Source organism: Pongo abelii, chromosome 16 (assembly GCF_028885655.2).
Source record: "Pongo abelii isolate AG06213 chromosome 16, NHGRI_mPonAbe1-v2.0_pri, whole genome shotgun sequence".
Lineage (NCBI taxonomy): Eukaryota > Metazoa > Chordata > Mammalia > Primates > Hominidae > Pongo > Pongo abelii.
The window spans coordinates 45790913-45818396 of NC_072001.2; the positions used below are offsets into that span (position 1 = coordinate 45790913).

The 27484-nt window shown below is 41.3% G+C and overlaps 1 protein-coding gene across 9 annotated transcripts in view; it reads right to left on the bottom strand.

Moving 5' to 3' along the window:
* The window catches only part of TTBK2 (tau tubulin kinase 2), a 175647-nt gene that overhangs the window by 111240 nt on the left and 36923 nt on the right, over positions 1-27484 (bottom strand). For 6 of the 9 annotated variants that reach the window (XM_054532665.1, XM_054532664.2, XM_024232506.3 and 3 more), the window contains 2 exons: positions 22162-22297; positions 17049-17196 (listed from right to left, as the gene is read on the bottom strand). In XM_054532665.1, coding sequence (XP_054388640.1) covers positions 17049-17196; positions 22162-22230 — 217 coding nt within the window. In that variant the 5' untranslated portion in view covers positions 22231-22297. Of the gene's footprint in view, positions 1-15882; positions 16056-17048; positions 17197-22161; positions 22298-27484 lie in introns of those variants that run through there. The other 3 variants (XM_054532666.1, XM_054532662.2, XM_054532667.2) reach the window with 2 other exon arrangements.

Genomic DNA, 27484 nt, shown 5'->3' on the forward strand with positions numbered 1-27484 from the left:
ACTGCCGGGATCTCGGCTCACTGCAACCTCCCTGCCTCGGGCTCCTGTGATTCTCCTGCCTCGGCCTGCCCAGTGCCTGGGATTGCAGGCGCGCACCGCCACGCCTGACTGGTTTTTGTGTTTTTGGTGGAGACGGGGTTTCGCTGTGTTGACCCGGCTGGTCTCCAGCTCCTGGCCTGGAGTGATCTGCCCACCTCGGCCTCCCGAGGTGCTGGGATTGCAGACGGAGTCTCGCTCACTCAGTGCTCAATGGTGCTCAGGCTGGAGTGCAGTGGCATGATCTCGGCTCGCTACAACCTCCACCTCCCAGCCGCCTGCCTTGGCCTCCTAAAGTGCTAAGATTACAGCCTCTGCCCCGCCGCCACCCAGTCTAGGAAGTGAGGAGCGTCTCTGCCTGGCCGCCCATCGTCTGGGATGTGAGGAGCCCCTCTGCCCGGCCGCCCCGTCTGGGAGGTAAGGAGCGCCTCTACCCGGCCGCCACCCTGTCTGGGAGGAAGTGAGTAGCGCCTCTGCCCGGCCACCCTGTCTGGGAAGTGAGTAGCGCCTCTGCCCGGCCGCCCCTTCTGGGAAGTGAGGAGTGCCTCTACCTGGCCGCCCCGTCTGGAAAGTGAGGAGCGCTTCTGCCCAGCTGACCCGTCTGGGAAGTGAGGAGCACCTCTGCCCGGCCGCCCCGTTGGGGAGAACAGGAGCGCCTCTGCCTGGCCGCCCAATGTCTGGGAAGTGAGGAGCGCCTCTGCCCAGCCGCCCCGTCTGGGAGATGAGGAGCACCTCTGTCCGGCCGTCCCGTCTGGGAGGTGAGGAGCGCCTCTGCCTGGCCACCACCTTGTCTGGGAGGAAGTGAGGAGCGCCTCTGCCTGGCCGCCCCGTCTGGGAAGTGAGGAGCGCCTCTGCCTGGCCTCCCCGTCTTTGAAGTGAGGAGCGCCTCTGCCCGGCCGCCCCGTCTGGGAAGTGAGGAGCGCCTCTGCCCGGCCGCCCCGTCTGGGAGGTGAGGAGCGCCTCTGCCTGGCTGCCACCCCGCCTGGGAGGAAGTGAGGAGGGCCTCTGCCCGGCCGCCCAACGTCTGGGAAGTGAGGAGCGCCTCTGCCCGGCCGCCCCGTCTGGGAGGTGAGGAGCGCCTCTGCCAGGCCGCCACCCCGTCTGGGAGGAAGTGAGGAGCACCTCTGCCCGGCAGCCCCATCTGGGAGGTGAGGAGCGCCTCTGCCCGGCCGCCCCGTCTGGGAGGTGAGGAGCGCCTCTGCCCGGCCGCCCCGTCTGGGAGGTGAGGAGCGCCTCTGCCTGGCTGCCACCCCGTCTGGGAGGAAGTGAGGAGCACCTCTGCCCGGCCGCCCCATCTGGGAAGTGAGGAGCGCCTCTGTCTGGCTGCCACCCCGTCTGGGAGGAAGTGAGGAGCGCCTCTGCCTGGCCACCACCTTGTCTGGGAAGAAGTGAGGAGCGCCTCTGCCTGGCCGCTCCGTCTGGGAAGTGAGGAGCGCCTCTGCCCGGCCTCCCCGTCTTTGAAGTGAGGAGCGCCTCTGCCCAGCCGTCCCGTCTGGGAGGTGAGGAGCGTCTCTGCCCGGCTGCCCCATCTGGGAAGTGAGGAGCGCCTCTGCCTGGCTGCCACCCCGTCTGGGAGGAAGTGAGGAGCGCCTCTGCCCGGCTGCCCTGTCTGGGAAGTGAGGAGCGCCTCTGCCCGGCCGCCCCGTCTGGGAGGTGAGGAGCGCCTCTGCCAGGCCGCCACCCCGTCTGGGAGGAAGTGAGGAGCGCCTCTGCCCGGCAGCCCCATCTGGGAGGTGAGGAGCGCCTCTGCCCGGCCGCCCCGTCTGGGAGGTGAGGAATGCCTCTGCCTGGCTGCCACCCCATCTGGGAGGAAGTGAGGAGCACCTCTGCCCGGCTGCCCCATCTGGGAAGTGAGGAGCGCCTCTGCCTGGCTGCCACCCCGTCTGGGAGGAAGTGAAGAGCGCCTCTGCCCGGCCGCCCCGTCTGGGAAGTGTGGAGTGCCTCTGCCCGGCCGCCCATCGTCTGGGAGGTGAGGAGCGCCTCTGCCCAGCCGCCCCGTCTGGGAAGTGAGGAGCGCCTCTGCCTGGCTGCCCCATCTGGGGGGTGAGGAGCGCCTCTGCCCGGCTGCCACCTCGTCTGGGAGGAAGTGAGGAGCGCCTCTGCCCAGCCACCCCGTCTAGGAAGTGAGGAGCGCCTCTGCCCGGCCACCCTGTCTGGGAAGTGAGGAGCGCCTCTGCCCGGCCGCCCCGTCTGGGAAGTGAGGAGCACCTCTGCCTGGCTGCCACCCCGTCTGGGAGGAAGTGAGGAGCGCCTCTGCCCGGCCGCCACATCTGGGAAGTGAGGAGTGTCTCTGCCCGGCCGCCCCGTCTGGGAAGTGAGGAGCGCCTCTGCCCAGCCGCCCCGTCTGGGAGGTGAGGAGCGCCTCTACTCGGCCACCCATCGTCTGGGATGTGAGGAGCGCCTCTGCCTGGCCGCCCTGTCTGGGATGTGAGGAGCACCTCTACCCGGCCACCCATCGTCTGGGATGTGAGGAGCGCCTCTGCCCGGCCGCCCCGTCTGGGATGTGAGGAGCGCCTCTGCCCGGCCTCCCCGTCTGGGAAGTGAGGAGCGCCTCTGCCCGGCCTCCCCGTCTGGGAGGTGAGGAGCGCCTCTGCCCGGCCGCCCTGTCTGGGAGGTGAGGAGCGCCTCTGCCCAGCCGCCCTGTCTGGGAGGTGTACCCAACAGCTCCAAAGAGACAGCGACCATCGGGAATGGGCCATGAGGACGATGGCGGTTTTGTTGAAGAGAAGTGGGGGAAGTGTGGGGAAAGGAAGAAGAGATCAGATTGTTGCTGTGTCTGTGTAGAAAGAGGTGGGCATAGGAGACTCCATTTTGTTCTGACTAGGAGAAATTCTTCTGCCTTGGGATGCTGTTGATCTATGGCCTTTCCCCCAGCCCCCTGCTCTCTGAAACATGTGCTGTGTCAACTCAGGGTTAAATGGATTAAGGGCGGTGCAAGATGTGCTTTGTTAAACAGATGCTTGAAGGCAGCATGCTCTTTAACAGTCATCGCCACTCCCTAATCTCAAGTACCCAGGGACACAAACACTGCAGAAGGCCGCAGGGACCTCTGCCTAGGAAAACCAGAGACCTTTGTTCATGTGTTTATCTCCTGACCTTCTCTCCACTATTATCCTACGACCCTGCCATATCCCCCTCTCCGAGAAACACCCAAGAATGATCAATAAATACTTAATAAAAAATAAATAAATAAATAAAAATAAAAAAATAAAATAAAATAAAATAAACCCAAAACAACAACAACAACAAAAAAACCAAAGTTAATGGATTCACAAAATCACCAATCATCAACTAAGCTCTCACAGGCAAAGTAATGTCTGCCAAATTTTGATACATCTCCAAACACCCCCTACCCCATCTCCACAGATTCTCTGACTAGAAACTAGGAACACAAATCAATAAAACAAAGTATATTTATCTATAAAGAATATTTTCATTACAAAAATTTGTTAGACAAATTTGTTAGACAGAGATACATACTCAAAAAATTATATGATGTCTATAATTTATTTTAAAGTACTCCAGAAACGTGGGGAAAAAATGTTGAAGGAGTAGGATATATTTGCAACAATATTGGCCAAAATGCTGATACTTATTAAGACTGAGCTGAGTTTTGGATACATGAATGTTCATTATATAATTCTATTTTGGTACATATTTAAATTTTTCATAATAAAAAATTAGAGTAAGGGACTTCATTTCCAGTTCCACAAGTGAGGAACATGGAAGCTGCCATGCCATTCTATCAACAAGTACAAAGCCGAACAAGTGAAAAAATCACCAACTCTTCTCAGAGCAAACTGCTGCCTCCAAAATTGGAAAAAGAGATGGGCGGACACAGAGAGTTATGATATACCAGAGCAGAATCATACACAGGAACCAGTGCCAGAGTAGAAAAACCTGAATTGCAACTGACAGATTGCTGGAGGCTAGGTGTCAACAAGCCCAAGACTTTAAAACTTGAGGGGTACCTAGTCATAGGTATGTTCCCCGAAATTTACAGAAATGTTAGACAGAAGTCATGCTTTTGTGAGTTTTATCTCCAGGAGTTCAACTAGTTTTTTACAGTATATATAGGAGAAAAATTCCCTCATGCTTCCAGCAGGGAGAAGAGAAAAAGAACCATTTTTAAATATGCCACAGCATTCTGTTCTTCCTAACAAGGTCTGCCCTCAGGAGAAATAAGTTAACTACACCTAACCTGCTGGAGTTTGTTTTATTTATTTTTTATTTAATTTTAATTTTAATTTTTTTATTTTATCAGGCAGGGTGTTGCTCTGTTGCCCAGGCTGGAGTGCAGTGGCACAATCACAGCTCACTGCAGCCTTGACCTTCTGGGCTCAAGTGATCTTCCCACCTCTCAGCCTCCTGAGTAGCTGGGACTACAGGTGCACACCACCATGCCCAGATAATTTTTTGTATTTTTTGTATAGGTGGGATTTCACCACGTTGCCCAGGCTGATCTCAATCTCCTGGGCTCAAGCAATCTACCCACCTCAGCCTCCCAAAGTGCTGGGATTACAGGCATGAGCGGTGCGCCATACCTGGCCTGGGGTTTTATTGAAGCTTAATTGATCTGGGGGAGAGGAAATACCCAAATGCAACCCATTCTAACTATCCTGTCTCACCTTATGGGGTGTGGGGGCACTAGAAGCACTTAGGAAGTACACAGTCCAGAAGTATAGGCACACTAAAAAACTGAGAACTAATAATAGGACTATGGAATGCCTCCCCTCTCCCCACCTATTACCACATTACTAACAGTCTACTTTTAGCAGTTGCATTTATGCAGTACATGATGTCTAGCCATCAAGAAAAATATACAAGGAATACTAGAAGGCAAAAAAACAATTTGAATAGAAAAAGCAAATAAATATCAAGAACCAAACATGGCAGGGATGTTGAAATAATCAGATCAGGAATTTAAAACAACACTGATTAATATGCTGAGGGCTCTAATGGATAAGGTAGACAGCATGCAAGAAGAGTAGGGTAATGTAAGCAGAGATGAAAATCCTAAGAAAGAATGAAAAGAAAACACTAAAGATCAAGAACACTGTAACAGAAATGATGAATGCCTTTTATAGGCTTATTAGTAGATCGGACACAGCTGAGAAAAAAAAAAGTATCTGAGCTTCAGGATGTATCTACAGAAACCTCCAAAAGAGAAATCAAAGAGGACAAAGACAAAAAAAGAAAACAAAGAAACAGAAGAAAGGATTAAGGAACAACTATAAAAGACGTAACACAACCATACACAAAGGGAACACCAGAAAGGAAAGAGAGAAAGAACAGGTAACTATATGAATCAATGACTAAGAATTTCCCCAAGTTAATGTCAAACACCAAACCGCAAATCCAGGAAATTCAGAAAACGCCAAGTGGGATAAACGCAAAACAAACAAACAAACAAACAAACAAAACCCAAAAACCTACATCTAAACATACTATTTTCTAACTATCAAAAATCAAAGATAAAGAAACAATTCTGACTCTGAAGAAGCAGTTTGAAAAAAAAAGAAAAAATTCTGAATGAAGCTAGAAGGAAAAGAAAAACAAGCCTTACCTACAGAGGAACAACAACAACAACAACAAAAATTAGCCAGGCACAGTAGCTCATCCCTGTATCCCCACACTTTGGGAAGTCAAGGGGGTTGGATTGCTTGAGCCCAGGAGTTCAAGACCAACTGAACTCCTTGAGCCCAGGAGTTCAGTTCAGGCAATAGTGAGACCCCATCTCCACAAAAAATTAAACATTAGCTGGGGTATTCTTTCTTTCTTTTTTTTTTTTTGAGATGGAGTTTCACTCCTGTTGCCCAGGCTGGAGTGACGGCTGGAGTGATGCCAGGCTGGAGTAATGGCGGATCTCGGCTCACTGCAACCTCCGCTTCCCAGGTTCAAGCGATTCTCCTGCCTCAGCCTCCCAAGTGCACCACCATGCCTGGCTAACTTTTTGTATTTTTAGTACAGATGGGGTTTCACCATGTTGGCCAGGCTGGTCTTGAACTCCTGACCTCAGGTGATCCACCCGCCTCAGCCTCCCAAAGTGCTGGGATTACAGGGATGAGCCACTGAGCCTGGCCTAAAGCTAGGTATTCTTATATCAGACAAAACAGAATTTAAACCAACAACAATCTAGAAGGACAAAGAAAGGCATTACATAATGATAACAGGTTCAATGCAATAAGACTTAACTATCCTAAATACATATTCACCCAACATTGAAGCATCCAAATTCATAAAACAAGTTCTTCTTGACCTATGAAAAGACTTAGCCCCACAATAATAGTGGGAGACTTCAACACCCCATTGACAGCATTAGACAAACCATCAAGGCAGAAAACTAACAAAGAAATTCTGGACTTAAACTCGACACTCCACCAATTAGACCTAATAGACATCTACAGAATACTCCACCCAATAACGACAGACTACACATTCTTCTTAACTGCACATGGAACATATTCTAAGATTGGCCACATGCTAGGTCATAGAGCAAGTCTCAATAAATTCAAAAAATCAAAACCTAGCACTTTCAGACCACAGTGCAATAAAAATAGAAATCAGTACCAAAAAGATCCATCAAAATTACAAAAATACATGGAAATTAACCTGTTCCTGAATAACTCATGTGTGAACAATGAAATTAAGGCAGAAATAAAAAAATTCATTGAAATTAATAAAAATAGAGACACAACTTACCAAAATATTTGGAATGCAGTTAAAGCAATGTTAAGAGGAAAGTTTATAGCACTAAATGCCTTTATCAAGAAGTCAGAAAGATCTCAAATTAACAATCTAACATCTTGCATAGAATAGAAAAAAAAAGAGAACAAACTAATCCCAAAGCTAGCAAAAGAAAATAAATAATAAAATCAGAGAAGAATTGAACAAAATTGAGACACAAAAATCCATACAAACGATCAATGAAATAAAGAGCTAATTTTTCGAAAGAATAAACAAGATTGATAGCACTAGCTACATTACCAAAGGGGGAAAAAAAGAGAAGATCCAAATAAGCACAATCAGAAATGACAAGGATGACAACTGATCCCACAGAAGTACAAAAGATCCTCAGAAATTATTATGAACACCTCTAAGCACACAAACTAGAAAATCTAGAGGACATGGATACATTCCTGGAAACACACAAACTCCTAATATTAAACCAGGAAGAAAGTGAAAACCTGAACAGACCAACAACAAGATTCAAAATTGAATCAGTAATAAAAAACTTACCAACCAAAAAAAGCTCCGAACCAGACAGATTTACAGCCCAATTCTACCAGCTGCACAAAGAACTGGTATCAATCCTACTGAAACTGTTTAAAAAAAAATGAGGATGAGTGGCTCCTCCCTAATTCATTCTATGAAACCTGCATTAGCCTGATACCAAAATTTGGCAGAAACACAATAAAAAGAGAAAATTTCGGGCCAATATCCATGATGAACACAGACACAAAAATCCTCAACAAAATACTAGCAAACCAAATCCAGCAGCACATCCAAAAGTTAATTCACCATGATCAAGTAGGCTTTATTCTTGGGATGCACAGTTGGTTCAACACATGCAAATAAAAAAATGTGATTCACCACATAAACAGAATTAAAAACAAAAACCATATAGTCATTTCAATTAGATGCAGAAAAAATTTTTCAATAAAATCCAACATTCCTTCGTGATAAATACCCTCAACAGACTAGGCATCAAAAGAACATATCTCAAAATAATAGCCATCTATGGCCAGGCACGGTGGCTCACACCTGCAATCCCAGCACTTTGGGAGGCGGAGGCGGGCAGATCACCTGAAGTCAGGAGTTCCAGATCAGCCTGACCAACATGAAGAAACCCTGTCTCTACTAAAAATACAAAATTAGCCAGGCATGGTGGCGCATGCCTGTAATCCCAGCTACTCGGGAGGCTGAAGCAGGAGAATCGCTTGAACCAAGGAGGCAGAGGTTGCAGTAATCTGAGATCGCACCATTACACTCCAGCCTGGGCAACAAGAGCAAAACTCTGTTGCAAAAATAAATAAATTAATTAATTAATTAATAAAAATAATAGCCATCTATGACAAACCCACAGCCAACATCATAGTGAATGAGCAAAAGCAACAATACAAACAAAACAGCATGGTACTGGCACAAAAACAGACACACAGACCAATGGAACAGGTTAGAGAACCCAGAAATAAAACCACACACCTATAACCATCTGATCTTTGACAAAAGTCAACAAAAGCAAGAAATGTGGAAAGGCCTCCCTATTCAGTAAATGGTGCTGGGATAACTTGCTGGCCATATGCAGAAGATTGAAACTAGACCCCTATCTTTCACCACATACAAAATTTAACGCAAGATGAATTAAAGACTTGAATGTAAGCCCTCAAAGTAAAAAATCCTACAAGAAAACCTAGGAAATACCTTTGCTGACACTGGCCTTGGCAAAGGCATTTTGGCTAAGTCCCCAGAAGCAACTGCAACGATAACAAAAATTGACAGGTGGGACCTATTTGAATTAAAGAACTTCCACAAAGCCACCTAGAAACTACCAACAGAGTAAACAGACAACCTACAGAATGGGAGAAATTATTTGCAAACTATGTATCCTCCAAAGGTCTAATAATCAGAATTTATAAGAAACTTAAACAAATGAACAATAAAAAACAAATCACCCTATTTTAAAACAGGCAAAGGACAAAGTGAAATATTAAAGTGTTCAGAGAAGGCCAGGCATGGTGGCTCATGCCTATAATCCCAGCACTTTGGGAGGCCAAAGCAGGCAGATCACCTGAGGTCGGGAGTTCAAAACCAGCCTGACCAACATGGAAAAACCCCATATCTACTAAAAATACAAAATTAGCCAGGCATGGTGGCGCATGCCTGTATTCGCCAATACTCAGGAGGCTGAGGCAGGAGAATCCCTTGAACCCGGGAGGCGGAGGTTGCAGTGAGCTGAGATAGCACCATTGCACCCCAGCCTAGGCAATATGAACAAAACTCTGTCTCAAAAAAAAGAAAAAAAAAAGGGTTCAGAGAAAAACTCTCCAACCTAGATTCTGTACCCCCCAAAATTATCCTTCAAAAGTGAAGGAGAAATAGACTTTCTCAGACAAAAATTGAGGTAATTTTTTGGCAGTAGACTTCTCTTACAAGACACGTTAAAAGTTCTTTGGAGAGAAGGAAAGTAATATAGGGTAGAAACCCAGATGTGAAGAAGGAAAAAGTGAAGGCAACATAATAAATTATTTTTCTTATGCTTAATTGATCTAACAGATAACAGTTTGCTCAAAATAATAATAGCAACAATGTACTGAATTATGTATGCTTATGTATACATTTTGTGCATATAAATATATATATATACTTATGTATGCTGTAAATATATAATGACTACAATGATATAAAGGACAGGAGGGAGAAATTAGGATCATTTTATTACAAGAAAATATCTTCACATTACCTTTAAAGTGGTATAATGTTATTTGAAAGTGGACTTGGATTAGTTATAAATCTGTATTGCAAAATCTAGGGCAATCACTAAAAAAAGTAAAAACAGAAGTATAATTAATATGTTAAGAAAGGAGAGAAGGCCAGGCGCGGTGGCTGTAATCCCAGTACTATGGGCGGCCAAGGTGGGTGAATTGATGGAGGTCAGGAGTTAGACCAGCCTAGCCAACATGGTGAAACCCTGTCTCTACTAAAAACACAAAAATTAGATGGGCACAGTGGCGTGCATCTGTAGTCTCAGCTACTTGGGAGGCTGAGATGGGAGGATCACTTGAGCCCAGGAGGCAGAGGTTGCAGTGAGCCGAGATTGTGTCACTGGCACTCCAGCCTGGGCGACAGAGTGAGACTCTATCTAAAAACTAAAACAAAAACTACAAAAGACAGAAAAAGAGTGGAAGACCAAAAAAAAAAAAAAAACCAACAACAGGCTGGGCATAGTCGTGCACACCCTTGTAATCCCAGCACTTTGTGAGGCTGAGGCAGGAGGATCATCTGAGGCCAGGAGTTGGGGGACCAGCCTGGACAACATAGCGAGACTCTGTATCCACCAACTTTTTAAAAATTAGCTAGGCATGGCAGCACACACCTGTAGTCCCAGTTACTCAGGAAGCCAAAGCAAGAGGATCATTGAGCCCAGGAGTTCAAAGCTGCAGTTAGCTATGATCACACTGCTGCACTCTAGCCTGGGTGACAGAGTGAGACCCCATCTCAAAAAAGACAAGAAAAGAAACAAAGAACAAGACAACAAATAAAAAACAATTAACAAAAATGGTAGATATTAATCTACCTATAAAAACAATCACTTCAAACATCAATGGTCTAAATGTACCAAATAAAAGAGACTGGACAGACTAAATCAAAAAACAAAACCCAATTGTATGTTGTCTACAAGAAACTCACTTTAAGTATGTAAATACAAATAAAGTAAATGGATGTAAATTATATACCATACTAATACTCAAAAGAAAGTAAATATTGCTATATTAATTTGACAGAGCAGGCTGTATGTCAAGAAAAATGAACAAGTATAAAGAAGGGCATCATAGCCAAGCACAGTAGCTTGCACCTGTAATCCCAGCTATTCGGGAGGCTGAGGCAGGAGGATCACTGAAGTCAGGGGTTCAGGACCAGCCTGAACAACCTAGTGAGTACATCTCCAAGAAAATTAATAATAATAGTAATAATAATAAAAGAAGAGTATTACATAATGATAAAGGGGACAATTCTCTAAGAGGCCATATACTGTGTGCCTCATAATATCTAGAAACATGCATGCATCTAACAACAGAGCTTCAAACTACATGAGGTAAAAAACAACAGAATTGTAAGGAGAAAGATGAATGCACTATTATAGCTGGAGACTTCAAAACTCTTCTATCAGAAATGAACAGATCCTGCAGCCAGAAAATCAGTAAAGACATAGCTGAACTAAACAATATCACCAATTAACTAGATATAACTGACATCTATAGACTACTTAAACCAATGACAGCAGAATACACATTATTCTCATGCTCACACAGAATATTCACCAAGACAGATCACATTCTGAGTGCTATAAAACATACCCTAACAAACTTAAAAGAATAGAAATCATACAATGTCTGCTCTCAGAACACAGTGGAATTAAACTAGAGATCATATTAGAAAGACAACTGGAAAAATTCTGAAATACATGGAGATTAATATAATGCACTTCTAAATAACACATGAGTCAAAGAACTATCATAAGAAGTTTTAAAATATTTCACACTAAATAAAAATAAAAACATAACATCAAAATTTCTGGGATGCACTGAAAAAGGTGCTTGAAGGGAAATTTATAGCACTGAGTGCACGTATTAGAAAAGAAAGATCTAGGCCGGGTGCAGTGGCTCATGCCTGTAATCCCAGCACTTCTGAGAGGCCGAGGCGGGTGGATCACGAGGTCCGGAGATCGAGACCATCCTGGCTAACACAGTGAAACCCCGTCTCTACTAAAAATACAAAAAATTAGCCAGGCATGGTGGCAGGCGCCTGTAGTCCCAGCTACTAGGGAGGCTGAGGCAAGAGAATGGCGTGAACCTGGGAGGCGGAGCTTGCAGTGAGCCGAGATTGCACCACTGCACTCCAGCCTGGGTGACAGAGGGAGACTCCATCTCAAAAAAAAAAAAAAGAAAGATCTAAAATCAATAACCAAAGTTTTTACTTTAGGAAACTAGAAAACAGAAAGCAAATTAAAGCAGAAGAGAAGAAATAACAAAAATTAGAGCAGAAATCAATCAAACTAAACATAGAAAATCAATAGAGAAAATTCAAAATATTTGCAAAAGACATATATGATGAAAGACTGATATCCAAATATTTGAAGAATTCTAAAAACTCAACAGTAAGAAAACAAACAACCTGATTTTAAAATGGGCCAAAAACTTCTGACACCCCACCAAAGAAGATATACAGATGGCAAATAAGCACATGAAAAAGTGCTCCATATCACACATCATTAGAGAAATGCAAATTAATGACAATGAGATGTCACTACACACCTATTAGATGGCCAAAATCCAGAACACTGACAATACCAAATGCTGGTGAGGATGTGGAACAACAGGAACTCTCATTCATTGCTGATGAGAATGCAAAATGATACAGCCACTTTGGAAGAAAATTTGGCAGTTACTTACAAAAACTAAACATACTCTTATCAAATCCAGCAATAATGCTCTTTGGTATTTACCCAAACAAGTAGAAAACTTACACCTATACAAAAATCTGCACAGCAACCAAGATATCCCTCAGTAGGTGAATGGATAAATGAACTGTGGTACCTCTAGACAATGGAATATTATTAAATGTTAAAAAGAAATGACCTATCAAGCCATGAAAAGATGTGGAGGAAACTTAAGTGCATATTACTAAGTGAAAGAAGCCAATAGTGTATGACTCTAAATATATGACATCTGGAGAAGGTAAAATTAAAGAGAAAGTAAAAAGATTAGTCATTACCAGAGTTTAGGAGGCAGGGAAACAGTGCACAGAGGATTTTTAGGGCAGTGAAAATAGAGAGAGATGGTTCCTGACATACGATGGTTCAACTTACAATTTTTCAACTTAAATGGGTTTATCAGGACATAACCCCATCATAAGTTGAGGAGCACCTATATGCACATAATGGTGGATATACGTCATTACACATTCGTCCAGACCCACAGAATGTTCAATAAGAGTGAACCCTATTGTAAACTACGGGAGCTGGGTGATAATGATGTATCAATGTAGGTTCATCAATTGTAACAAATGTACACCTGTGGGGATGATGATACTGAGGGAGTACATGCATGTGTGAGGGCAGGCAATATATAGGATACCTCTATACTTTCCTCTCAATTTTGCTGTGAACCTAAAACTGCTCTTTTTAAAAAAGTCTTTTAAAAATTAGGGAAAAAAGTAAATTTAATATTTGCCTGTCTCAGGCTGGGCATGGTGGTTCACACCTTTAATCCCAACATTCTGGGAGGCCAAGGCAAGAGGACTGCTTGAGCCCAGGAATTTGAGACCAGCCTGGGCAACACAGCCAGACTCTATGTCTCTACAAAAAAAAAAAAAATTAGCTGAGTGTGGTGGCACACACCTGTGGTCCCAGCTACTCCAGAGGCTGAAGCCAGAGGACTGGTTGAGTCACAAGATCGAGGCTGCAGTGAGCTGTGTTTGGGCCACTGCTCTACAGCCTGGACGACAGAGTGAGACCTTGTCTCAAAAATAAATAAATAAATAAATAAATAAATAAATAAATAAAAGATTTGCCTGTCTTACTTCAGGATTCTACACGTGTACCAAATTCTATTAAGACTAGAATGGAAATCTAACTTTTTTAGAAGTACTGATGGTTCCTGAGGAACCATCATTTTACTGTAGAAATTACTAGTGATCAGATTTGAAATCAAAGGAGAGAAGTGTTTTTTCTCTTACAATGGCACTGCAAATCTATACTTTTTTATTTGAGACAGGGTCTGGCTCCATTGCCCAGGCTAGAGTGCAATGGTGCCATCTTGGCTGACTGCAATCTCCGCCTTCTGGGCTCAAGCGATTCTCATACCTCAGCCTCCAGGGTAGCTGAGATGACAGGCGCACACCACCATGCTTGGCTAAATTTTGAATTTTTTAGTAGAGATGGGGTTTTACCATGTCTCCCAGACTGGTCTCAAATTCCCGACTTCAGGCGATCCACCCACCTTGGCCTCCCAAAGTGCTGAGATTACAGGCATGAGCCACCGCGCCTGGCCTAAACTATACTTATTAAAAAGAATAAAAAAACTGGTGTGTTGAGATACAGCACAAGAGATCATGAAAACTGAGGAAAAAAACAACAAAATAATTTTGTAATAAAAAAAGAAAATGGAGAAGTGAAGATAGGTAGGATATCATTACAAAACATTCATTTAAAGTTGAAGAAAAAGGAATCTAACAGATTAGAATGGCAATGACCACCTTTGCAGTTTCAAAGCAAATAAACTGAAAAACAAAGGATGAAGATAGTACAGCTGCAAATGGAGAGGGCGAAGAGACACACATAAATGTTTATACAGAGATGTATCTCTGAACAATGCTGTGAATAAAAGGACAGGCCTAATAAATTTTAGGGCTACACTTATTAGGAACACTTTAGAGAATAATAATAATAAGGTATAGAAGTACTATCTAATAGGCTTATAAATAGATAATTTAGTTTATAAGTAGCTAAAACATTCAAATACATTTGTAAAAACCAAGTAAAATTCAAAAGTCTTGGCCAGGTGTAGTGGCTCACACCTGTAATCCCAACACTTTGGAAAGCCAGGACGGGAGGACTGTCTGAAATCTGGAGTTACTCGCCTGGCCAACATGGTGAAACCCCATCTCTACTGAAAATACAAAAAATTAGCTGGGCATGGTGGCACCCACCTGTAGTCCCAGCTACTTGGGAGGCTGAGGCAGGAGAATCGCTCGAACCTGGGAGGTGGAGGTTGCAGTGAGCCGATATTGTGCCACTACACTCCAGACTGGGCAACAGAGCAAGACTCCATCACAAAAAAAAAATAATAAATAATAAAATTCAAGAGTCTAGCTTGATTCATTAGAGAATTGCAGGTTACATCCAGAATATTTCTGAAAGCTTTGAAAAGAGAGTAATCTGATACAGCAGCATGGGGGAAGGTCACTCAGAAGAAAATATGGGGTGAAATGCTAAGGCCTTCACACTTTAGGGTCAAAGAGAAAGGAACATACTAGTAATGAGAGTTTTGCCTGAACTGAGAAAATCTAGGGTTGTTAAGTACAGAAAAGACTGCGAGAAAGAAAATTGAGAACTGAGGGAATGTGAGAACAGACAATATGTGAATTTTGAGAAGAGGAATTGATTTATTAAAAGGAACAAAATTAGGGGCAGGCTAATTCATCATAAAATATCTTTTTATCTTGTTAAAAAAAAAAATTGCAGCCAGGTGCAGTGGTTCATGTCTGTAATCCCAGCACTTTGGGAGACGGAGGTGGGCAGATCATGAGGTCAAGAGATCAAGACCATCCTGGCCAACATGGTGAAACCCCGTTTCTACTAAAAATACAAAAATTAGCTGGGTGTGGTGGTGTGTGCCTGTAGTCCCAGCTACTCAGGAGGCTGAGGCAGGAGAATGGCTTGAACCCCAGAGGTGGAGGTTGCAGTGAGCTGAGATCGTGCCACTGCACTCCAGCGTGGTGACAGAGCAAGACTCCGTCTCAAAAAAACAAACAAACAAACAAACAAAAAACACCTTATCCCAGCTATCAAAAATTGAACATCAATTTAAAAATCAACGAATCCTATAAAGGGTTAGCCTCTGGTTAAATACCTTTTCCTTACACTCAGCCTTTTCATTGGGATCATTCAGTAAGAAGTCATTAGGCCAACATGACAGCAAGAGGAGCTCAGCTCCATAAAAATGTTATCAGACCGGTCCAGATTACAAAGCACCCTCAACAAAATGAAGCTGTGAGGAATAAGTATGCAGAAGGCATAAGTTAGGAAGCCAAGAGAAGAGAGTCAAGGACTGCCTCACTGAAATAGGGACCAGAAGATTAAAAATCAATTTATTTTTGGAAAATGAAGGGTTCTTAAGAATGGGATGTCATGTGGTTATAAGCAGATAGGAAAAATATTTTAGTTAATAACGTGAAAAATAAAATACAAGAAAAGGAGACAGCTAGCATCCAAGGGTCTCTAACTCATTCATAAAAGGTAGTAAACTGATCTTCAAGTTTTATCAAATAGAATCCTGAGTAAACCATAGACAAAACAAGCAGGAGAACCTCCTGAAGGGGTGGCAAAGCTGTATCCTGCCTCACCTGGAAGCATCTCCTTGGGACCAAGTAGGAGAAAGGTGAAGTGGCACTATCCACACCAAGCTGATGCTGACATACCCTTCATGGGCTTGGCTGATAGTAAAACAGGTATCCTGGGATCTGTGCCACCCAGGAAGATGTAGCTCTGGCTGTACCTGTTTGTAGTCTCTACACCACTGAGTTGAGAACAACAACTCAAGAGAAATGTGGAGAAAACAGAAAAAGTCAGAAAAAGAGAGAGCCATCCTTTTACCTATTCTTTCTTCTCTAATTATTTATTTTTCCAGTATTGACAATAGGTGTTAATCTATCCACTGTTTTCCTGATTTACCATGTTGTGGAGATGCTAAGTTTGAGCTAAAAATTACTATAAAAACAGATCTATAATTTTACTAGCATCATTCTCTAATCAAATGAGCCAACTGGTAGAGAAACTTGGATACGCTTGGGGCAAAGGAAAATGATCATCCCTATTTAATTTTGTTTCAGATCAAACATTTAAATAACAGTAATATCAGAGAGTATATCATTAAGCTGAGAATACAAAGGTGAACACAAACTAGCAATATATTCAGGGTTTTATACCACTGGATTCATGTCAGAAAAAAAATTATCCATTCTTGTAATAAAAACAAATGGGGCCCGAGTAGTAAAATGGACTTCAAAAATGACAACAGGGCCAGAAATAGTTATTCTCTGAAACTGAAGCTAATATGAATCAACATATAATCAACAGTATTATTTTTAATCCATCCTGCAGTGTGATTTGAAGGCAGCTTCCTTACTGTGATTAAAATATAATTAACAACCAAAGACATGAGTAGAGACAACTCAGAGGTATCTGTTATTGGTAGTTTAAAAAAGAAAGGCAAATAGCAGACTTATGACAATACTTTCCAAAGCAGTAAAAATTCTGCTAATTCACACTCTCTCATCCTTACTCCATGAAAAAGAACTCCCAAAGCCCAATTAGTGTAAGTAATTACATACTTCTACCACTACTAACTCGTTATAAAATTTCCAAGAGAAAAATGCTCAGCATATTTATACCCGGCTGACACCAGTACATTCAATTAGTACTTAAAGAATGTAATTAAGGTTCAGGCAGATACGAATAAATTATAAATTATCATACAAATCATAAATTGTATATTCTACAAAGGGCTTACCTTGCAGCTTTTTCAAAACAGCAACTTCCATTTTCAGAACTTGTTTTGGTTGTTGAGCTGATTCCACCTTCAGTGCAACGTTTTCCCTGGTGAGCATGTCCAAGGCATCGTAAATTTCTCCAAAGCCCCCACCCCCAATCTTTCTCAACTGCACAGAAAATAAGAACACACACACTCAAAATTACTAGAAGATTCTAACTTGAAAGCAATTGATCTCTTATATTTAGAAAATGTATAATTTTACAATCTGTTTTTTGATAAAATATTTCAATATTGTTAAATTCACTATGTATACGCCAAGAAGAAAACATATGCCTGAAAATAACATCAAAACCTTTCCCCACAGGTTTATCCATAACAAAGTAATGAAATTATTTCACTCACAAACAATTTTAAAATTTGGTCGACAGCCAGCATCAGAAATGTCACCAATAATACAGTATTTGAAAGAATCACTTCCCACAAATGCCACTCAACAACCAGATTTGTTGTTTTAATTTTAAGGATGACTTTTTAAACTTTTTAAACTATGAAATCCTGGCTGAGTGCAGTGGCTCACACCTGTAATCCTAGCACTTTGGGAGGCCAAGGCGGGCGACTCACTTGAAGTCAGGAGTTCGAGACCAGCCTGGCCAACATGGTGAAACCCCCATCTCTACTAAAAAATACAAAAATTAGCCAGGCATGGTGGCACATGCCTGCAATCCCAGCTACTTAGGAGGCTGAGGCAGGAGAATTGCTCGAACCCAGGAGGTAGAGGCAGAAGTAAGCCAAGATCCTGCCACTGCATTCCAATCTGGGTGAGAGAGAGAGAGACTCCATCTCAAAAACGAAAAAAACAAAAAACACTACAAAATCACCCAGCCCTCTCACCACCACTTACCATTCTCTCTGAGGTACCTAACAGGGTCCACAGAGCAGGCAGAGAACTCTAGTACCAAACTATCCCAGAATTCACTATACATCTATTTATTCAAATAAGAGTAAAAAAAATCAATTTAAGCAAGTTTAACAAGCACTATTCTCTCTGATAAAATATGTTAGCTTAACTGGGGAATATCAGGATGCTGGTCTGAGTATCATAAGCAAGTTCTGAAGAGTCAGTGGCAACTGCACCTGTAGGGTCTGAAAGCTGGGTTGTGGGGGTAGATACTTTAAGCTAGATACAGCAATTTTTTTCCATTTCCTGAAACTAGGTTGTCTCCTTATCACATTATCCAACATCCAGGATGTGATATAATGTAGGAAGTCATCATAGGCACAGGGTCCTAAATCATAACCAGCTCAAGACACCCCAGCTCCATGTTCTACCTCTTTCTCCACTTGATCTTCACTGATTACTACATCTAGGTTAATTTATCTTCTGAATTTCTACAGTAATTATTTGTTTAATCATTCAATTAATCACTTTACCAGGCCATACCTCAGATAGCACTTGTATTATTGCCTTGTATTTTTTAAATTAAAGACCTGTCCATGAAATAACTTGTTTTTAAACTGTCATGCTGCTTAACTTTCCATTGTCAACGTCCTATCCTGCTACAGAGAAACTAAGCCTCTTCAAAGAGATGGCCATTTGTTCTATTCTATTTCCTGTGTCCCCCATAGCATTTGGCAAAGTGCTAACTTATAAATATAATCCTATATTTATTACTTTGCACATGTGAGCCATAATCCTTCTTTTTTTTTTATTTTTTGATTTTTTTAAATTTTTTGAGTTGGTATTCTCACACTGTTGCCAGGGCTGGAGTGCAGCGGCATGATCTTGGCCCACTGCAACCTCTGCCTCCTGGGTTCAAGCAATTCTCCTGCCTCAGCCTCCCCAGTAGCTGAGATTACAGGTGTGCACCACCACACCTGGCTAATTTTTGTATTTTTAGTAGAGATGGGGTCTCACCATGTTGGCCAGGCTGGTCTCAAACTCCTGATCACAGGTGATCCGCCCACCTCTGCCTCCCAAAGTGCTGGGATTCCAGGCGTTAGCCACCATACCCGGCCGATCCTGCTTTATTTTCATTTGGTGATGGGAAAGGAATACTACATGAAACTACAGGATGAGTTCAAGATTTTTTAAAAGTTCCAGAAGTGGCCGGGCACGGTGGCTCACACCTGTAATCCCAGCACTTTGGGAGGCCGAAGCGGGCGGATCATGAGGTCAGGAGTTTGAGAGCAGCCTGACCAACATGGTAAAACCCCGTCTCTACTAAAATTACAAAAATTAGCCGGGCGTGGTGGCAGGTGCCTGTAATCCCAGCTACTCGGGAGGCTGAGGCAGGAGAGTCGCTTGAACCTGGGAGGCGGAGGCTGTGGTGAGCTGAAATCATGCCACTGCACTCCAGCCTGGGTGACAGAGCGAGACTCCGTCTCAAAAAAAAAAAAAAAAAAAGAAATGGGACCATCTTCAGAAGACACAGCCACGTGGAGATGCCCTAGAAAATGAGCCACCAGGTTGGGGGTTGGGGGTTGGGGGTGAAGAGCTAAGGAACCCCAAGATACCAGACAAGTGAGTGAAGAAACCACATATAAATGGATCCTCTAACCCAAACAATCCTGCCAGTGCCACATGGCTAAGAGACAAATCACCCAGGCAAACTCTTCCCAAATTCCTACAGCACAAAACTGTAAGCAAAATAAGCCTCTAAATTTTGATGTAGTTTGTTATATAACAATAAATAACTAAAACACCATCCATAACAATGAGCTTGTCATTTTGTTTTAACTAAAAATGCCACTATGCCCTCCCAAATTTTGGAGATAAGTTTCTCAGATATATTAGTTCTAATTACCAGGACAAGGGAACCATGCCAATTAAGAGTTTCACTTGTCACCTTTTGATATGTCCACTGGAGAACAAACCAGCCTTAACACAGTGCTTACTATAATCCTCTCACCAAAGCAACACTCATGTCTGACTTACATAAAAGATTAGCAACTGCTGAATCTCCCTGCACCAGTCCATGATAATGACATAGTTTTCTTATATTTGGTCAAGTAAATTTTCAAAGCCTACTGACTTACCTAATCAGTAAAACACACTGTACCATACAAATAAAAAATAAAAATTCTATTTCTAAAGGGTCTTCTTTTTCCAATCTGTTCATAGATTAAGGAAACCATTAAAATAGCTTTGTGAAACCTACTAATGGAAAAAAACTTTGGTGGACTGTGTAGCAATAAAAAATATTTAAATATATCCCAAACAAAAATAGTTCCTTTAAGAAACAAGTAGTATTAGAGAGATGGCAGAGTCCAGGTCTAGGGAAAGAAAGCCATTGAAAGACTATTAGGATCCTGTCAAAAGAACTCAGAAGACAATGTGAAGTGTGTCCCCTTAGTCAAATAAGACAATTTAAACATTTATAAGGATAACTACCATGGACTGAAACACATCAAATTTGTTTAAATCCATGAATTCTTGATTATACTAAAAAACAAATCTAATTGATCACTTTTGGAGAATGGCAAGAAACCAACTCATTGTTTTGAAAACTGGTAAATTAAAAAAGAGAAGCAAGTATTTATCTTGCTTTCCTAATCAAATTGTACCTCAAGATAATAAAATAATGGATGATAAAAAAAAACTTGTCCTTATAGATACATTTCAACTAATAAATGAATTATGGAATATCACCAATTTGCAATCCCTAAGTAATAGACCTAGGCAATGATCATCAATAGTGTTAACACCACAAAAAAGATAGACAGATGGACAATAAGATATTATATGCCTCCTAGTGAAGGCTCACAATAACATTTATGAAAAAGAGATGTCCCCATCTCAAAACAAATCTAAAGTCAGATCTAATCAAGCCTGTACATGCAACTATCAATTTACATGAAATACACAAGACAGAGAAACGTGTTAACCCCAAATGGAAGCAAATAGCAAAATCCAAACCATGGGAAAGTCTACACACAAATCACCTAATTTCTTCAGTAAATAACTTGTAAGGAAAAAAAAGAGCAATAAAGAGGAAGGAACCTAGAAATGAAAAGAAAAGTAATGGCAACTAATTACAATATCCAGATTTTATTTGTATCTTGATTCAGACTGTTCAAAATACTTTACAATCAGGAGAATGTGAAAACTAAAACTGTATTTGGTGATATTAAGAAATGATTACTTTTTTTTAGTACTACTACAGTATTTTAAAACAGTAGAAAGTAGCTGAAAAATACTACATGCTAACAGACAAAATGATACACAATCTTGGGGGAGGAGTCAGCAGGAAGAAATGATTATTTTTAAGGTATGATAATGGTATTATGATTATGTTTTTAAAAGTAAGTCCTTATTTTTTTGAGATACATGCTGAAATATACACAGAAGAAATGCTAAGGTTAAATATCGCTTCAAAATATTCTGGGAGAGAGATGAAACAAAATTAATCATACATTGATGACTATTTAAATTGAGTCATGAGTACATGGAGGTTCATTATATAAGTCTCTATTTTTTATGTATACTTACAATTTTCCTTAAAAAAAAAAAAAGAGAGCAGCTCATTGTACTTCCTTTTATTTTTTTTTATTTTTATTTTTTTTTGAGACGGGAGTCTCGTTCTGTTGCCCAGGCTGGAGTGCAGTGGTGCAATCTCGGCTCACCACAAGCTCCGCCTCCCGGGTTCACGCCATTCTCCTGCCTCAGCCTCCCGAGTAGCTGGGACTACAGGCGCCCGCACCACGCTCGGCTACTTTTTTTGCATTTATTTTTTTTTTTTTAAGTAGAGATGGGGTTTCACCGTGTTAGCCAGGATGGTCTTGATCTCCTGACCTCGTGATCCGCCCGCCTCAGCCTCCCAAAGTGCTCGGATTATAGGCGAAAGCCACTGCGCCCGGCCAGCTCATTGTACTTTCAAACACTGTATTTTTTTCATCTGTTCAAAAATTTAGTACTATACGAAGCAAGAGTAAGAATTAGGGTATAAACAGAGCTTAATCATAGAAAAATAACTGTAAATAACTGCTTTAGGCATATAAGTAATGTATGTAATATTTCCTAATGAAATGCTATTTTTATCAGGATACCAAAAATTACCTCCGACATGTATACACACACACACACACACACACTCTCTCTCTCTCTCTCTCTCTCTCTGAGATGTACACTCACCACTTTCCATCTTTCTTTCACTAGGATTCCAACACTCAGGATATCTGGCTGCTCTCCTCCCCCGCTCATTGCAATACACTGATACGGCAGAACAGCTACACAGGCATCCAGTTCCCAAGGGTGGTTTCCATTTAACCTAAAACAACAACAACAAAAAACAGTAGCAGTATTTAGGGTTAACTAATCAACACAAATAACATTCCAGCATCAGGAAGCACTACTAATACTATACATTAATAGGCTATTTTGTTGGGAAGAAGGGGAAAAAGACCCAGAAATGTTTAATGCGTATTTTTAAAACCACGTATCTTTCTATTACAGATGCCCAGTGAAATAGCTAGGCATTACAAAGACACCATTAAAACACAGATATTATTTATAATAACTGAGATTGTTAGATTATAGGGCAAGCATGATGTCAATGGCACTTGAACTAGGTAGACAACTATCCTGAGTACAATATACTGCTGAAAAGACATAGTACCTAATTTACAACTGCTTATAGTTTGTAACTTAGAGCTTAATATCATTAGAGCTAATAATATTTTAATGTTACAAAATGCACAGGAAATAAATACTAACAAATAAAAGGGTTGTTGACCAAATCTCATTCAATGACATCGTAAGAAAAAGCGGATACTAATAAGATGAACAGCATACCTGTAGAAAATGAAGATAGAGCAGAAAAATATGGCTTAAAGGAAATGAAAACTGTAACCAGTCCAGGAATGAGAAAGATATTGATACAGAGTGACTTTCAAGATACATTGTTTAGTGAAAAAGGCAAGACAGTAAAGGGTTTATAGTGTGCTGTACTTTGTAGAAAAACGAGATAAATGTTGAGTATATTTAAGTATCTGCTTTTGTTTTTTAAAAAGAAAGAAAAAAAAGGAGAAATAAGCCAAAACTTAATGAAAATGATTGATTCTTTATAGCAGGAGTCAGCAAACTTTCTCAATACAGGTCTAGAGAGTAAATATTTCAGTCTCTAGGCCACATACTGTATTCTCTGTCATAGCTACTCAATTCTGCCACTGCAGCACAAAAGCCATACACAATTATGTAAACGAATGAGTATGGCTGTGCTCCAACAAAATCTTATTTACAAAAAAAAAAAAAAAAAAAGTGGGCCAAATTTGGCCTGCAGACTGTTTACCAACCTTTACTCAATAGCAAAAAAAAAGGCCAGGCGTGGTAGCTCACACCTGTAATCCCAGCATCTTGGGAGGCTGAGGCAAGAGGGTTGCTTGAGCCCGGGAGTTTGAGACCAGCCTAGCCAACACAGGGAGATCCCGTCTCTACAACAAATTTAAAAATTAGGCAGATGTGGTTGCACGTACTCGTAATCCCAGCTACTCAGGAGTCTGAGCCGGGAGGATCACATGAGCCTGGAAGGTTGAGGATGCAGTGAGCTGTGAAGGTGCCACTGCACTCCAGCCTGGGTAACAGAACAAGATCCTGTCTCCAAAAAAAAAAAAAAAAAAAAAAAAAAAAGAAAAGAAAAAAAGGATGGAAGGAGTAAGAAAGAAAGCCAGACTTCTGTGAATGCATCTCGTGATATAGTTTTGATTTTTGAACCATGTAAATGTTTTACATATGATTAAAAAAAAGTTCTAAACTCCAAATTCCAGAAAGGACCATAACAACAAGTAATCATCAGAACTGGTGTTAAACCCATCCTAAGCCCATCAAAGGAAGCTTTGAATGAGTGATATCACTTCAGCAAGTCACCAGTCAGCAACAGCCACAATTCATAACCACATTTACATAATAAAAGGTCAATCAATTCCTAAATACTCCTACTTCACCAATCCCTGAACTCCATAATTCCTCAAATCCTATTTAAGACCAGCAGTTTCTTTTCTTTTCTTTTTTCTTTTGAAACAAAGTCTTGCTCTGTCACCCAGGTCGGAGTGCAGTGGTGCAATTATAGCTCATTATATCCTTGAACTCCTGGGCTCAAGCAATCTTCCCATCTCAGCCTCCCAAGGAGCTGGGACTATAGGCGCGCACTACCATACCTGGATAACATTGTTTGTTTGTTTATTTTTAATAGACAGGGTCTCACTATGTTGCCCAGGCTGGTCTCAGATTCATGGCCTTGAGTGATCCTCCCACCTCAGCCTCCCAAAATGGTGGGATCATAAGCATGAACCACTGTACCTGGTTGGGCAGTTTGTTTCATTCAGAGAAATTAAGTCCTACAATTATGGCTCTCCCTTGTATATCGCACAATAAATTTAGCATTTTGTTCAGAAAATGAATGATGGCATATTCAAGACAAGAGACAAAAATTTTTTTAAAATACTAAAAATAAAGGACAATCTCTAAAAATTCAAAACAAACTGAAACCAATAACCTACTGCAATTCCCCAAAAACCTATGGAACTAAAAAAATTAAAAAATATATAAATAAATAATCCATTGCATCCATTGCATACTGAGTTTGTGCCATAGTCACACAGAAAACAATTACTTCAGCTGGGCATGGTGGCTCATACCTGTAATCCCAGCACTTTGGGAGGCCGAGACAGGTGGATCTCTTGAGGTCAGGAGTTCGAGACCAGCCTGGGCATTATGGCAAGACCCTGTCTCTACTAAAAATACAAAAATTAGGCCAGGCATGGTGGCAGGTGCCTATAGTCCCAGCTACTCAGGAGGCTGAGGCAGGAGAATGGCGTGAACCCGGGAGGCGGAGCTTGCAGTGAGCCAAGATTGTGCCACTGCACTCCAGCCTGGGTGACAGAGTGAGACTCCGTCTCAAAAAAAAAAAAAAAAATCAACATTCTCCACAGAATTTAAATAAGACTCAAATTTAAAAAAAAAAAAAAACTTTTAATGTTGAGCATACAATCCAAAATTACCAAGCATACAAAGAACCAAGAATATCTCAATTTACATATGAAAGCACAATCAATAGATGCAAATGCCAAGATGACACAGATTTAGGACTTATCAGGAAAAATGTTCCAAAAAATAAAGGTGAACACCCTAGAAATGAATAGAAAGATATAAAGTCTCAGTAAAGAAATAAGAGACATAAAGAAAGAAATTAAAATTTTAGGCCAGGCGCGGTGGCTCATGCCTGTAATCCTAGCCCTTTGGGAGATTGAGGCAGGCAGATCACAAGGTCAGGAGTTCAAGACCAGCCTGGCCAACATGGTGAACCCCCATCTCTACTAAAAATACAAAAATTAGCGGGCATGGTAGTAGGTGCCTGTAATCCCAGCTACTCAGGAAGCTGAGGCAGGAGAATCGCTCGAACTCAGGAGGTGGAGGTTGTAATGAGCCGAGATCACACCATTGCACTCCAGCCTAGGCAATAGAATAAGACTCTGTCTCAAAAAAAAAAAAAAATTTACAAGTGAAAAATACAGTAAATGAAATTTTAAAATTTCACTGGATGGGGTCAATAGAAAAATGGCAGTGTCAGAGTAAAGAGTCAGTAAACTGGAAGATAAATCTATAGAAATTACGCAATCTGAAGATAAAAGATTTTTATAAATGAATATAGACCCCAGGGACTAGTGGGACAATACCAAAAATTCTAATATTTGTGCCATTAGAGTCGTAAAAGAAGAGGTAACAGTTCAGGACAGAAAAAAATTAAAAAATGGCTAAAACTTCACAAATTTTGTGAAGGAAATAAAACAACAGATTGATGAAGCTGACTGAATACAATAAGCACAACACACACAAAAAAAACAACTCTTAAACATATCATAACCAAACTGCTGAAAATTAAACAGAAAAAAATATATACTTAAAAATAACTAGAAAACAGCCAAGCACGGTGGCTCATGCCTATAATCCCAGCACTTCGTAAGGACGAGGCAGGCAGATCACCTGACGTCAGGAGTTCGAGACCAGCCTGGCCAGCATGGTGAAACCTTGTCTCTACTTAAAATACAAAAAAAAATATATATATATATATATATATATATTAGCCAGGTGTGGTGGTGCATGTCTGTAATCCCACATACTCGGGAGGCTGAGGCAGAAGAATCACTTGGACCCAGGAGTTGGAGGTTGCAGTGAGCCAAGATTGCACCATTGCACTCCAGCCTGGACAACACAGTGAGACTTCATCTCAAAATAATAATAACAATAATAACGATAACTAGATAAAAAGAATATATTACTTATAGGGTAACAATGATTTAACTGACTGTGGATTTCTCATCAGAAATCATAAAGGCCAGCAAGAAATAGAAACACATATTTAAAGTACTAAAAGTAAAGAACTGTCAACCCACAATTCTATATCCAGAGAAAATATCCTTCAGAGATAAGGACATTCTCAGATAAAGGAAAATTAAGATTATGTGTTGTCAGCAGACCTGCTCTTAAAGAATTGTCAAAGAAAGTTCTTCTGAGAAAAGGGTAATTATAATACAGAAAAATCTGGAATAACAGCAATGGAGGAAGAGCAATAGAAATCCAGGGAAGTATAAGAGCCTGATCTTCTCCTCTTGAGTTCTCAAAAATATGCTTGTAAGTTAAAAGCAAAAATTAAAAACTAGCTGAAGGGATTTCCAATGTAAACAGATATAACTCATAACACTACTCCAAAAAAAAGGTAGAAGGCTGGGCGCAGTGGCTCACACCTGTAATCCCAACACTTTGGGAGGCTGAGGCGGGTGGATCACCTGAGGTCAGGAGTCCGAGACCAGCCTGACCAACAAGGAGAAACCCCGTCTCTTCTAAAAATACAAAATTAGCCAGCTGTGGTGACACATGCCTGTAATCCCAGCTACTCGGGAGGCTGAGGCAGGAGAATTGAACCCGGAAGGTGGAGGTTGCGGTGAGCTGAGATCACAACATTGCACTCCAGTCTGGGCAACAAGAGCAAAACTCCATCTCAAGAAAAAAAAAAAAAAAAAAAAGGAGAATGCTAAAGGGACTCATGATTGTGGTTAGGTTTCTGCATTATTTCAGGTAATGTAATATTCATATTATGTAATATTTATATAACATATTTAATATTTAATGTAATAACTCTAAGTAGATGGTAAAAAGTAGATATATTGTAAGCCCTATAGCAACCGCTTTAAAAACTACACAAAGAGATATCAGGAAAAGCGAAAAAAAAAATAAATAAAGTGGAATACCAAAACATGTTAAGATAATCCAAAAGTAGGCAGAAAGAAACAGAAGAACAAAAATAAAGGGATAAACATAAAACAAATAATAGAATGGTTGACCTGAATCCAAACTTACCTGTAATTACCTTAAGTATAAATGGCATAAACACACCACTGAAAAGACAGAGATTAGCAGGATAAATATGATTCTATAAGAAACTCACTTCAAAAATAATATG